The following is a 14,722-nucleotide window of genomic DNA, read 5'->3' as shown; positions in this document are numbered from 1 at the left end:
ATTTTTGCACAGGGGCCAAAGAAGAAAATTCAGGGAAAAGGTGAAACAGCTTTATACAGAAACTAAATCTCATTATCTGTTTAAGATGAGAACTAGGTATTGGTGTATTAAGCATATAATTCCCTGCTCACCTATGCTGGCCTTGTGCCACCCTTGCTCAGCTGTCTGCATTTTGGAACAGATGTGTCTTTTGCTTTGAGAATTTGAGATCCCTCAGAAGCACCTCTTTCTTGAAGAGAGAACAGCGGTGATAATTCAGGGCACTCAGCACCTTCTGAAAAACCCTATCGTTGCTGCTGTTGAGGTCGCTGAGTTTTGTCAGTGGATAAGATCTGCTCTCCTGGAAGCACCTCCTCAAGAACCTTCCTGTACGCAACCTTTCAGTTAAAAACTGGCTCCAGCCCAGCTCCCCTGCCAGACACTGGGCAGTGCTGGACTGTGGGGACTGCAAGGCTAAAAGCAGAGTCAGAAAAGGGTAAAGAAGGGCAGATGATGAAGGAAAGGATGTGGATGGACACTGGTATTAGACAGCCTGCGGGTCTGCTCAGACTACCCTGTCTTTCCTGGAATTACTCTGCCTCAACTTTTGTCATCGCTCTTCTATTCAGTCACTCCTCTACTTCAGGGTGAGCTGAAATCATACGAGTTTTTAATCTGCTAGAGAAACCGTGGAGCCTTTAGTGGGTTTTAAATTGTTGGTATGTCTCCTGATTTGGTTAAAAAAAAAGCAAACAAACAAATACGGGGCTGACCCACAGCTGAATGCTTTACTGGCATATCACGCTTCAAGGGAGTCCTTAGCCTATGCCACCTGCTGGCCTTCTCCTCAGGTAGATTTAAAATATCTCTGAAACGGAAATGGATGTTTCGTGTTATTTGCCAGGTGCAATTGTCTGTATATTTTATAACCTGTTGCATTAAAAGTTTATGCAGCTACTAAACAAAAGTCTCCCTCCATGCGTGAGGTTGATTTCTTGGGTGTTTCTGCAAAGAAGTTAAACAGGTCCTTCCTCAGAGGAAAGCACGCCACCACTCTACTTCTGGAACACCTGCGTACCTAGTCGTGGCTGTTTAACATCCTTGTCACTCACAGAGCTGCTGCGATGGCGACGCCGAGCAAACCCTGAAAATTGAAAAGACAGAAACACGTCAAAAGAGCATTTTGAATGGCAGCTTACTAGAGCTGGGCAAGACTCTCCAGCAAAGGATTTGGGGAGCTGAAGAGGCAAAAATCAGAGACGAGACTATTCGCAAATTCAGGCTAGGTTTACAGAACTGCTTTTTCAAACGCTAGAGTAAAAGCAGAGGGGCATCTAGCTCTAAAAAGACTTGGGCTGGTCCTCATGAGGCTAATCCATCCTCTTGTCCCACTCCAAATATGCTACAGCTCTCGGGAGTGACCTAGGGGTCTGGGCCGGTTTAAAGACCTTCGGTAATGGAGCTCCCTGAGCTTCTCCAGGCAATTCATTCCAACACTTCAGTTTCACAGAATCATAGAATGTGTTGGGTTAGAGGGACCTTTAAAGGCCATCTAGTCCAACCCCCCTGCAGTGAGCAGGGACATCTTCAACTAGATCAGGTTGCTCAGAGCCTCAACAAGCCTGGCCTTCAATGTCTCCAGGGATGGGGCCTCCACCACCTCTCTGGGCAACCTGGGCCAGTGTCTCCCCACCCTCAGTGTGAAGAACTTCTTCCTAATGTCTCATCTAAACCTGCCCTGCTCTAGTTTAAACCATTGCCCCTCGTCCTATGGCTACATGCCCTTGCAAACAGCCCCTCCCCAGCTCTCCTGTAGGCCCCCTTCAGGGACTGGAAGGGGCTCTAAGGTCTCCCCAGAGCCTTCTCTTCTCCAGGCTGAACCCCCCCAGCTCTCTCAGCCTGTCCTCACAGCAGAGGTGCTCCAGCCCTCGGATCATCTTCATGGCCTCCTCTGGACCTGCTCCAACAGGTCCATGTCCTTCTTGTGCTGAGGGCTCCAGAGCTGGACGCAGTACTCCACGTGGGTCTCACCAGAGCAGAGTAGAGGGACAGAATCACCTCTCTGGATCTGCTGGCCACGCTTCTTTTGAGGCAGCCCAGGATGCAGTTGGCCTTCTGGGCTACAAGCACACATTGTTGGCTCATGTCCAGCTTTTTCTCCACCAGTTTATTTATACAGATTTTCCTAGTGTATAACATCAATCTTGCCTGCCACAGTGTGATTTGCTACCTCCCTGTTCCATCCACTTGAGTGTTTTTGGAGAGAAATCAAGCAGATCTTTCCTCCTCCTTAGGACACATGATCAGCTACAAGGATTCAACATTTATCCAATAGTGGAACATGATTTTGCACTTCACAGAACTCTTAATATCCAAATCTTACCGTTCTCAGCCAACAGCAGCTGGGACATCAGGAACAGTGAAGTACTGTGGCAGTGTGCTCTTCCCTTTTTCCCCCCCCAGCTCCTGCTCAAGCCATGGTCATCAGCAGGAGTTTTTATGAGTTGCACTTGAACTGTGGGAGATGGCTGGCAACATAACCAAAACACTGTCTGGAGTGGGAACCTAGGTATCTCGTTCCCGTGAGAATATGACTATAGGTCAATTATCTTACTCCATAAATAGTGGACAGCCCAAGAGCCCTTTGAGCTCTCCTGCACAGCAGCGGGCTGCATGACAGGATCTCCCCTTGAGTGGGGACGCTCGCTTAAGGTTCTTCTCCTCGAGGCTGAGAGATTCCTTGCCACAACAGATTCTCGGTAAGTGACTAATAGCATACTAAACTTTGAAATTTTAGCTAAGTGATCTAAGGATTGATTGCGCATATATAATCCTTTAGACATAAACCGTTGACCAGGTCTGGGACTAGGATTGGATCCAGCTGCACCTAGACTCCTCTCTGAGAAGGAGTTTAGAAAGCAAGGGGGTCCTTTCTGAACCTCGTGACTCAATGGGAGGGTCTCCCTGAGAGCTTGTCTGACCCTGGCCTCTATGCAGTAAATAATCAAGTGTACCCTGGCATCGAATCTCGTAAAACACTGTCACATTCACTACTAACTTTGTTAAATCACTGTTTTATGTTAATAAACATTTCACTACTCTCTTACAAGTGAAGTTATTCACTCCGCCCGCGACAAGTACAAGCTGCTGGTGGAAGACTGGCTTTGAAAATCCTTGCAGGATCTTTAAATCCTGCATTTTAAAAGACATGTTTTGCAAGAAATGTGTTAGGTTTAGCAAATGATGCTCGGATTCTTTTGCTCAATCCCCTCATTTGCTTAGAAGCACAGCGCTAAGTAAGTAGGGCCAGAACCTTAGCGAAAAACTATCGCTAATAGCCCACCAAAAACCATCCTAGGAAATGACCCTAGTGGCAGCACAGCTGCTGGAAGGTAAAAAAATGAGGCGTGTGCAATTCTGGGTTTGGAGGAGCATAGAGAATTAGAGAGAGCATTAAGGGCTACAGAAAGCCTAATCAAAGACTTACACCACAAGCACTGCAAAGTTATGTAGGGCATGATGGAAGTGGCTCTGTGTATGAAAGGAGCCTGGCAAACTTGAGACAGACATAGACCAAATAGCAGTACCACATATCCCAGCTACACACTGCAGTAAAGTCCACAGCCCAATTTATTTCAATTGTTCTCCTCTCCTCCTCAGCATTTAAGTCCACCCAAAGCAGGATAAGCCCATGTGATGGACCTGAAAGAAAGCAGGAGCAAGAAACATCAATGACTAGACAGATTGCAGCTCCACAGAAAGTTTCCTTGTGAGTGAAGCCAGCTGCCAGGTCAGCCTGCAGGAGCTCGGCTGGCCAGGGAGCACTGCGTGAAGGAGCTACATATACTGCTGCGACAAGCTGCTCTGCATTTTCCGAGACGGACCACAACCACCTCTACTGGTGAGTCTTTTTGTAGGCTGGGCGATGCATCTGCCTTGCTTTGAACACAGGAACTGCTCTTTTTACCCTGGGAAACAGGACAGGGAATAGCTATCTCTGTATATAAACAGCCCACGGATTCCCAGGGTTGCTCATTAATTCCCTGTCCATTTATGGTGTACCCTCACATGGAGAGAATGGGCAGAGCTGAGAGGCACGAGTCTTTCTTAACTGGTCCAAGTAACGTATTTTCAGCACTATTTTCAAATGTCTATCCCATCACCAACTGATGAGATCTACCACCTACTCACTCGGGTGGCACAGCAGCTAGCCGCAGCTGTCTGTCTGCAGAACAGAAAGGTCACGTTTGTTTTCAAGATCTGAAAACTGCATGTGACACGCGAGATACAGCATCTGCAGTGCTGTTAACTCAGAAGCAGTCTCTGAGTGAAAAGCAGAGGCCAAAGTGTCTCTGTGACCACAGGAACAGCTGGAACTGCAAAGGGTAGGGTAGGAGCAACGATTTAAAATGGTTAACACCAGCAAGGCAGGGAGCGCTCGCTGCTCAGGGAGCGTGGTGCTAAAAGCCTGCTTCCGTCTGGCCAGGAGCAGGGAATGCAAACGGCAGACGCAAACACACAATTTATAAAGTACTGAGGGAACTGGCAATCCTCAACAAGCAGCAGAGCCGGCTCTGTTAAAAGATCCTGTTGCCATGTGAGCCTTAGCCAGTCCCCAAATTCACACAGCAAGAAAAAAATAAAAAAGCAGTTTTTCCTTCAAACCATCTGCTTTTCACCAATGGGCAATCAAGCACCAGACCCATTCCCTGCCACCAACATTAAGCACCTGTACAGAACAAGGCCTGCACTTTGCTCTCTGCACTGCCAGGGTCCCGGCTCAGTGACTCCCTTTACGCTGCAGCCTGCAGAACACTAGGCTTCATTTCCTGCTGCTCCGTTTTCCCCCAGCACGCATTTCAGGAGGACACAGCAAACTGACGGCAGCTTTCTGTGATAATCTGGATTCCTTTTGCCGCTTCCTCCACCATTTATCCTCTCACAAAGCTGGATGCCAGAATCACATTCTTTCTTTCTGCTGTGATGCTTTCCACATGAGGAGGGCACGGGCTGGTGTTTTTCTTTTAGTGGAAACTAAACACCTGGTGTGTAAGAAGGCAACTCAGAATTTAGCAGCTTCCAGTTGTTCCAGCAGCTGCTACGTGAGGGCCCAGGGGCACTGCTCAGCGGTGGCAGATAACTTCAGTATTTTCACATTTCACCAAAGGCTTCTGATGGACATTCGGGTGGCAGATGCCACTTCAAAGTGCCAGAGGAAGAGGAGGGATCTTGAAAACAAATCCCTCATTTCATGATCTGCACTGAGTAGGAAGGCCCCCGACCCAAATTCAACCCTGAAGAAAGCCCTAGAACTACTACCACCCATTCTTTTAAGCTCCAATTCTGACACTTCTAAAATGGTTTCTGCTAGCTCAACTCCCAAATAGTCTGTCTGCTCTTCCTTTAAAAGCCACACCAACTTCCTCCACCTACCAATGAGCCAACCACAGCAAAAGCACAAAAAGTGGGGATTTTGCAGAGTGGGTGGGAGATTCCCTTGGCTAGAGAAACTAAAACAAGTGAGTTACTTAGCAGAGTCAAGGCCAACAAGGCTTTCCTGAAATTCAGGGAGAGAAAACGAAACAGGAGAGGTTCATCCGGAAAGCACCAAGGACAGAGAAATCAAACTTGAAGTTGCAGTGGCTTCCCCGCACCTTGCCAGCGCTGCAGCCAATACGTGGGACATTTGTAGCCCTGCCCAGCCCAACGGCAGAGAAGATAAACTCCAAGAGCACAGCACCCCAGAGTCTGTTCCAGCCTTACCTTTCGGCACAGATGACCGGGCACTCACATCTCTGCATGCTTCTTGTTTCTGGCTTAAGTTACCTAAAGGAGTTGGATTGGAAATGAAATACAGTTACTGCAAGCATCCTGCTCTTGAAATGTGGGGTGCAGCTGGCCAAAGTCAAAGGGCAAGCAGCTCGCAACACAGTGGTACAAACCAAGACTTGGTATAAGGGCTGATGCAAAACAGCCAGCTTTCAGGCTTCCCATCAGGTCTTTTCCTTCCAGATTGCTCTAAAATTCAGTTAACTTCTGCTTTCAAGGGAGGAGTGAAACAACTTTTCTTTATTATACAAACTCAGAGCGTGGACAGCTTTGGCTGATCGAAAACCACACCGTGGTTTTAGAGTAGGGAAGCCCTACTCTTCCCTGTTCTTGCAAAGGAGGTGCTTCTGCGATTAAACCGTTGGCAGAGTCAGTTAGCAGACCAGTTAAGGGCCTTTTCTGACTCACTGCATGGCTCAAGCTGCCACAAAACCCCACGCAGCACAGCTAGCCCCACAGACAACATTCACAAGAGCTTCAGAAGGAGATCCTGACCAGGCCAAACAGGAGTCTGCACACCATCAGGACTCTTCTGTTCAGATAAACTCATGCCTGACAGCATGGCTCTCCAAAAATCACGTGGGAAGCCTTCATACATTAATTCCTCTCACTGCCATTTCCAGCATTTCCCAGCTGGGAGTGCTGGCCAGGACTCTGGTATTTCCAACTCCAGCATCAGCATGAAGCAAGAACAAGGCTCCAAATGGGCACACGTGCTGCGCCACGGCCTCGCACAAAACCCATTCAACAGCTCAAATATCCCGACTCTTGCCCTGTGTGCCATGTAAAGCAAAGCAAGCCAGTTCTGGTGCTGGAAGACTCGATCCCACTATTTCTCCACTACTCATCCCAAGTACTGCCTGTGCTACCACTCGGGCTGGTTTTAGCCTGCATCAGTTCTCCAGTCGCGCTACCCAGGCAGACACAAACTCTTTTCCCTAGAGTCACTTCAGCTAAAATAAACTAATGGTTAATCTTGCCTAACCCAAGACTGTTTTGCTTCTCTAAATTGTGGTCCTCCTCCAAACCGCCAACTCCTGCCCACAGCCTTGGGACAGCCCCTGCAATCACACAGCTATGCAGAGGGTCAGTGTTGTCCGAAAGCTACCCCTAGAGCAAAACCAAAAGCAATTCATCTTCAGAAGGATCGATACTGCTAAACTGTTAATACCAGAGTTAAACCAGCGTTAAGTCAACTCCAAAAACTTAAGAGATGTCTTCTTTTATGATATGCCACAGCGTTAAAAGGCGGAAATCTGTTTCAGCTTCAGTCCTGAGAGGAAAGCCCCCATCAGTCCCTGTTCCCTGCTGCTTGTCCGGCCTTTCCCCCGTTCATCTCTGCAAAAGTAACTGCTGCAGCTGTTGGTTACCAAAGGCTGCATCTGCCCGACTGATACGTGTAACGACAAGTTACTAAAAGCAGGATGTGAAAGACAGTACTACCAAGAAGGGCTCGGCGTGTAAGACTCTTAACAGAAAAGAGCTAACAACCAGTTATGGTTATGCACACTGTGTGTATAGTCTACAACTTAACATGCAGCGTACTGACCCCACTCTTTACAGCTGACATGATTTTCTCTAAAGCCACTGCCTCCAACTGCTAATATTTTCCTGTGGCGTGAGAATATTTTAAGACTTCTGTATTTCTTGCCTTTCTGGACCAGGAAAATAAAAAATAGCGTGGAACAAAAAGGTAATATTTTTTCTTCTTCAAATAAATCTATGAAAAATTTCATCACCGCTTTATTGGAAAGGGGGTGCATAATTTTTATTGGTTTTGGCTTTTTATGTCTCATTTTTTTAACCTCAACTTACATTTCTAAGCCAAACATTGTGTTTCCAAGAAAAAAACACCCCAACAAAATTCTCTGGAAGAGAAAACTTTGCAAAATAAACTTTCTCACCAAGAAACATGGACTGAAGCTAAATTTTCCAATTAAGAAAATCATTGCCATCAAGAAACTCCTGAGCTACTATTGCATCAGTGTTTTCTCTCCCACAGCTATCATGATGCTCTCCACTCTCACAAAAGCAATCGGGAATCCCTACAGCACAGCACACCTTCCCCTCCCCGACATTTCAAATAGACTTAATTGGTGTCTCAATAGCACTATTTTTAATCTGGGCAAAGTGACTTTGCTCTTGGAGATACTTCCAATTCAGGAATCCAGACGATAGGACCACACAGGTTTCCATCCTCAAATCAGACCAACTCTTATTTAAGGAGCCAAGAAAGCGCTCATCAACACCAGCAAGGTGTGGCACAACTGGTGAAAAAGCACATCTGAAAATGGGAGCTATTGCTGTTTGGTTGCAATAACTATTTTTGGAGGGACTGACCTTATTCCAGAGATTATGGTGAAAGACAGGGTGAATCAAAAGGCAAGTCAGATCATTTTTTTTAAAACTAGCGGCTTGGTTAAAAAGGCTTGTAGCTGCCTGGACACCACGGAGAGGACTGCCACCTCTCACTGACTGCTCAAGTGAGGGCACTGGTGGTGTCACTGCCTAGAGTGGTCTTTTGGCTACGGGGGGCTAAGGCACTGGCTGTGTTTGGAGACGGTCGGAGGAAGCTGGCCTGAAGTCCGTTACCTTCTCCCGCAGAGCTCATGAGCTGTATCTCCAGATCGAGGGGGAGGTCACACTCCATACAGAGGTACTGTGCAAATTGTTTCCAGGTGGCAGGGCCAGCCTTCTCCAGCAAGTCAAGAAGAACTGAGACTTTTTCTCTGTGGTCGGTGATGCCATCGAGGCCTGCTCGGAGGGCCACCGCTGGGAGGAAGCACCGGGAAGTCGTGAGCAGCCAGTCGGGATGGTGACTGAGGAACTCCACTAGCTGGGGGCGGGCGCTTGCTATGGCTGCTTCCAGGTCTAGATCATCATTCCGAAATGGAGGCTAGAGGGATGAAACCAGAAAGGGTAGCAATGGGCACAGGAGTGAGAGATGTTCACCCCGACAGCCCTGCTGTCGAGCAGCCAGCACAGCCCTTGATGACTTGACCTGCTTTTCTAGTCCTCGGTCCAACCCGGCATTTTTTATCTGCCTTACTCTCACCACGCCGTGTGGCAAATCCAGCCATTACGAGGCGCAAGGGCCACAGTGCTTGTCTGCACAGCACCTAACGCAGTGGTACTGCAAGGGACAGGAGCAAACAACAGGAGTCAGTCTCTCTGGCATCAGCCAGGGAGAAGCTCTGTGGACAGCTTTCACATGCGGCAGGACCTCTGGGAAGGCATGGGACTCTAAGAGCAAGACATTTCCCTGCACAAAGGGCTCAGGCAGCTGCTCTTGCAGCTCATTTTGTGGGGATGAACAACTTATTTCTGCTTTGGTGACAATGTCACCCTCCACTTCCACTTCCTTCCCATAGCAAAGCCATGCACACATGGTCTCCTACCTGCATTGTTGTGTGATCAGCTTCCTCTCAGCTGTCAAATGCAAAGGTGGCTTCTGCTCCATCCCCTGACGAAGAACTGATCTGCCAGAGGCAGTGTTTCAGCACACAGTGACGCCCCAACGCATGGTGCAAGCCCGTACGTAGTTGCCTCACTCAGTGCAGATGCCTAGAAATAACAACAGGGCAGGATGTAGGTATGAAAGGGCATGGGCAATTACACGAGTCCCAGATCTAGAAGCTCTGTCTCATCCTGGGGTCTGCTGTGGAGCTTTTCATCTCTAGGTGGCAACATAAACTCAAATCTGCAATGAGCACAAATTTTGGACATTTGAGGATCCACTACTGGTGTGATGAAAATGTGGGACTGAGCCTTGCGCCCTAAGATGCAAGTGAAGAAGCAGCAGCTTGCTCAAGGCAGGCTGTCAGTCACACCAGAAAAACTGTGAAATGCTGATCCTCTGAGGTTACACAGCTCTCGCAAAAGAGTTTCAGTTGCCGGAAAACACCACCAGTGCCAGTGCAGCCCCCCTGCCTCTCAGCAGAGATGGCAAGGGGAACTGTTTCTGTCTGGTGTCCAGCTGGCTGCTGCAAAGCGATAACCGCCCTGCACGCCTCCAAACATCCTGCAGCAGGACCTCAGCCCAGGCTACAGCAGCATCAGGACCGTGCCACTGTGCTATCCCCAGCAGACAGCTGCCAACACTGATTTGAAAGTCACCTTCAATTACAACTACCATTGCCACGTTTGCAGAAAGACTGAGAAATAGAGACCACAGAGAGCAGCCTCCATCCTCCATCCCCCCACCAACTACCTGTCTTGCATCTAGAGAGGACAGTCCTTCCAGGTCCGAGACTGCTGCTGCTCCTCAAATACTGTGTTCAGTTTTGGGCCCCTCACTACAGGAAAGGCATTAAGGTGCTGGAGCGAGTCCAGAGAGGGGCAACGGAGCTGGTGAGGGGTCTGGAGCACAGGTCCTGTGAGTAGCGGCTGAGGGAGCTGGGGGTGTTCAGCCTGGAGAAGAGGAGGCTGAGGGGAGACCTTCTCGCTCTCTGCAACTCCCTGAAAGGAGGGTGCAGCCAGGGGGGGTCAGTCTCTTCTCCCAAGGAACAGGTGATGGAACAAGAAGAAACAGCTTCAAGTTGCGCCAGGGGAGGTTTAGATTGGATATTAGGAACAATTTCTTCACCAAAATGGTTGTCAAATACTGGAACAGGCTACCCAGGGAAGGGGCTGAGTCACCATCCCTGGAGGTATTTAAAAGGGGTAGACGTGGTGCCGAGGGACGTGGTTTAGTGGTGGACTTGTCGGTGTTAAGTTAACGGTTGGACTTGATGATCTTAAAGGTCTCTTCCAACCATAATGATGCTATGATTCTACGATTCTATGGTGTGGGAAAAATTCACACAGCTGCTGTAACACCCAAGTTTACGTGGGGTGGGGATGCGACACTGACCAAACTAGTTCAGCAGAAAGACGGTAACACTGTTAAGTGGAAATGTCCTGTTGGGTAGAATCATTTCATCCCCTAATGAGGCTGGCACACACAGTGCCGTTCCTCAGCTCCTGAGCACCTTCCCAACACAACAGCGGCAACAACCCCACCACTGCCAGGGTCGAGGGACAGGGGTGTCGTGCTGCAGAGCCCACCCTCTATAGTGTTCAGCCCTCACTCCACAGACATGCTCTCCTCTACGCTGACCATTCAGGTACCTACAGTAAAGTGAGCCAGAGGCCTTCGGGCTTTTTATTTTTGCCGACTTCTTGACCTGGCCAAGCAGGAAAGTGGGAGCTCTCCTATGGAGCTGACGGAAGAACTCAAAATAAAGGTGCAAGACAGAAGGGCGCTCTGATAGAAAGAGCCAAGACCTTCTCCTCCGCGCACAGACAACTCCTAATGCATTGGAAAGTTATGCACATGCTGGAGTGACCTCCCAGCAGAGCCACGCCACTCCATGGGGCACACCACGCAGAGATAACATCACCTCCCCACATCACTGCGGGGCACAGCATGCACCCAGGAGCTGAAGACAAAACAAAAAGCAGGCACTGGGTTGAAGCACTGAAGGTCAAACTGCTCAAGAAGTTTGTCCCACTCATGTTTAAGAGGATCCCGCTTCTCCCATAATCCAGCCCTCTCTGTACTGCCTCTTCGAACAGCCTCGGATGTTCTGAGATGGAGCCAAAAGGATATAACCAGTACTGAGAGGACTGCATGGGAAGGATCTAATCAGTCTCTCCTGCTCCTGTGCTCCGAAAGCCAAGCAGACATCCGATAAGAGCAAAGCTGGTGATGCTGTAGGCTCTTTTACCAACCTCTGACTCCTCAGGTGAAACTCGTGTCACAAGTTGGCTATTATGCAGCATCACCATATACTATTATAATACAGTACTTGCTGCAAGAAAGACTCTACCCAGGTTCCCGTTCCAGATCAAGCTTTCGGGATGCATTGTAGAAAAAGTGAGGCAGCTCTGGGATCCGTCAAATGTGGGTAAAACTCCTAGTTTGTAAAAATTCTTTAATGCCTCTCATTCACTATTCTAACAAGAACAATAAAAAAGTGCCCAGTGAAATGAAATTTAGGCTTAATCAGGATCAGTTTTCTCTTCAGGCTACTTCCATGATGCCAACACCTGAGACTCTGAACCTTACTGGAAAGGACTCCAAGTTTTCACTCAAAATGTTTTATTATGAAATTAATTTATGCGAAATGTGCTTAACGATTCGTGTCAGTGTGGAACAGTGTTAGGGCCACAGGGTGAAGTGTGACCTTTGATTGTTTTGTCTGTGTGTCTGTCGTGTCTGTGTTTTGCAGGAGCCACCTGGCGAACATTCTAGAATACCAACTTAAACCGGTCCTGTTGTTATCTGCATAGTGACCTGTAAGAGGGGGGATACACCCATTTTTGGCAAGGGTCAACCATTTTAGAGGCAGTTATGAATATGTATTAGTATAGGAGATATAAACCAAAAATGGGGTCTGTAAGGTGTGTGTCTTGGTTGGGCAGAGACCCCCGGCACACCCAGCGCTGTTTGCTTGCCTTTAATCCTTTAATAAATTATAAATTCTAATTGGAATCCTGTTTGCGATTAAATCATTTATCACAATTTATATTCTCAATTATACAAATAAAGAATGCCAATAGTAACACATGCATTAAAAACAAAGGAAACTATGTTTCAATTAACCAGAAAGCTTAAAAGAAAACATTCAAACACTTCATATTTAAAGAAACTGCAAAATAACAGGGATTCCTGTAAAACAAACTTCCTTTCCCCGAAGCCTGATCAGTCAGCCTTTAGGGACTTTAACTTTTTATTTCTCCAGGCAAAACCAGAAACCTGTAGACAGCAATGCCCTGACTTTATTCCCCTGATGACCAAGAACTACCTACTTAATAAGACTGTATTAAATAAGTAAATAAATAAATCAGACCTTAATGCCAATGAAGACTGAAAGACATTCAGGCAAAGACTACACTCATAGGAATTAATGAAAGACTCATATTCAGGAACAAAACAACACTGAAAAGTCAGATGAAAGCTCAGGCGATACTGCACAGCTCCTGTACTACTACTGCTCTGCTAAATAAGTCAGAAAAGATGGGCAGCAGCCTACAATCAAATGTCTCTGAGCTCAAAACAAAGCACAAAAACCTCCCAAGAAGAGACAGAAAACTTTTGAGCCTTGAGCCTTGCCCTCGTCCCTCCCCCAGATGCAGAAACACCATAATAAAACATTGCAAAATTACGTCTCCCCTCCTGCCCAACCTGGCATTCACAACATTCCCAGCCAGGAAAAATAAAACTGAAACGTGAAGCCCCCTGTTGCAAATCTCGCATGCTTCTTTCTGAGGAGCACATGCTACTTACCAGAAGCCCAGAAACAGAGCAGTGGCACCAAAATCAAACCGGGGGCCCACAAAACAAAGGAGCTGCGGGACAACATCCACTGCCTGGATTTCTTCGCTTGCTAACCCTCCGCTCTCCCGAGGCACGTAGCCCTTTGCTGCCTTTTGGCACCTGAGGGGCAAAACCCACAGCAAAATGAAAGTAAAATGGCTAGGAATTCCCCAACTACAACTCATCCGTGGTAAAAACAGTGTGATGAGCAAAATAAACCAATCAGAACCGCAGAATAGTGTTATCCTAGAAAAAAAATCTATAGCCTAAAAATCTATAGCCAGGTGATAAATTACGTAAAGCTTTCGGAGAGTGGTCCAAAGACTCAGAGGCAAACACTCTCATTGGAGTAAACTCTGACTTGGTTGCCGTTAAGGCTCTCACAATAGGACTCTTTTTATTTATATGCATGTCTGATTACTCTGGCACATGAGGAAATATGTATTTACTGTTTCCATTATATCTGAGGGAAAAAAGCAACCTGCTTTTCCTTTAGAATGAGGGCAAGTTTTAAGTGAGAATGCAGCAGATATGAATGATTTGAGGAAAAATCCATGGTTTCTAGTTAGAACTGTGGGCAGAGACCTCCATATCTCTGTATCTAGCAGATAGGGTGCAACAAATAGCGAAATATTATCAACGGTTTCCTAGATGTCAGAGAAGCTAAGTTGGAAAAGCAGATGCAGCCGAGTCCCAGATGAGGCAAAATGGCCCACGGCGCCTTTTCAAAAATTCGTTTATCAGGAAAAAAAAATAAAATAACGAGGTCCTGATACAAAGACTTGCGATAGAAATGCTTGCTCTGGTGGTCTTGTCTCCAGCATGGCGCTGGGGATGGGTGAGCTCGGGGAGAACTGGGGGCGGCTGGTAGGGACCGGGGGTGGTTGAGGGGCGGCTGGGGAGGCGACGGGCAGCACCCACCACCCGTGTTTTGCCCCATTTTGCAATCCCCCCCTCCCCGGGTTTCCCCCAGTACACCTCCCACCAGTGTTCCCACCAGGCCAGGAACCGCCACGGCACTACCAACGCAACCCCTTTATGGCCAAACTCGCAGTTTCCACGCCTAAAAATCCCCCCTCCCATCCTCGATGGCCTCCCAGATGCCGTTCTCGCTGGCAAACGCTGCCGTATTGGGGTTTTGTGGTATTTGCTCCCCGGCGCCGGGAGCAAAAGGCACCAGCAAGTGACCTTAGCCTTAAACATGGCGCAGCCAGACCCCCCGGTCCCCCCAAATCTAAACCCTCGTGGGGTGCTCCTGCACGATGCCTTCGCCCCGGGGCAGGGAGGAGGTGGAAGGGAGGACGGGGCAGCGTCGTCCGACGCTGCCCCGTCCTCCCTTCCACCTCCTCCCCGGCCCGGGTCTACCCACCCGCGGCCACTCACCTTGCCGTCGGTCCGTCCCGCCGCGCTCCCATAACGACGACGGCTGCGGCTCAGGACCGCCCCGCCGCGGCCGCCCCGTAAACCGAAACCGCCCCGGCGAGGAAGCTGCTTTGCCGGGAAAACACGTGGGATACCAGCAGCGGCTCAGGCTCCGCGCCAGGCTCGGCGAAGACCGGCCCCGGCCGCTCCTCCCCGCCTCAGCTCCCGGCGGGGCCGCCGTTTTGTGGCGGG

At 48.5% G+C, this 14,722-nt stretch overlaps 1 protein-coding gene across 2 annotated transcripts in view; it reads right to left on the bottom strand.

The window, feature by feature from the left end:
* Positions 1 to 9,346, bottom strand: part of NLRC5 (NLR family CARD domain containing 5) — a 49,373-nt gene extending 40,027 nt beyond the window's left edge. For both annotated transcript variants that reach the window (XM_054199577.1, XM_054199578.1), the window contains exons 1-4: positions 9,207 to 9,346; positions 8,401 to 8,704; positions 5,743 to 5,805; positions 1,058 to 1,123 (exon numbers count right to left, since the gene is read on the bottom strand). In XM_054199577.1, the coding sequence (XP_054055552.1) occupies positions 1,058 to 1,123; positions 5,743 to 5,805; positions 8,401 to 8,704; positions 9,207 to 9,212 (439 nt within the window). In that variant the 5' untranslated portion in view covers positions 9,213 to 9,346. The remainder of the gene's footprint in view (positions 1 to 1,057; positions 1,124 to 5,742; positions 5,806 to 8,400; positions 8,705 to 9,206) is intronic.
* Between the last annotated feature and the right edge of the window lie 5,376 nt (positions 9,347 to 14,722).

The sequence above is a fragment of the Rissa tridactyla genome, chromosome 4, assembly GCF_028500815.1.
Source record: "Rissa tridactyla isolate bRisTri1 chromosome 4, bRisTri1.patW.cur.20221130, whole genome shotgun sequence".
NCBI classification, from domain to species: domain Eukaryota; kingdom Metazoa; phylum Chordata; class Aves; order Charadriiformes; family Laridae; genus Rissa; species Rissa tridactyla.
This window is presented reverse-complemented; position numbering and strand designations above follow the sequence as displayed.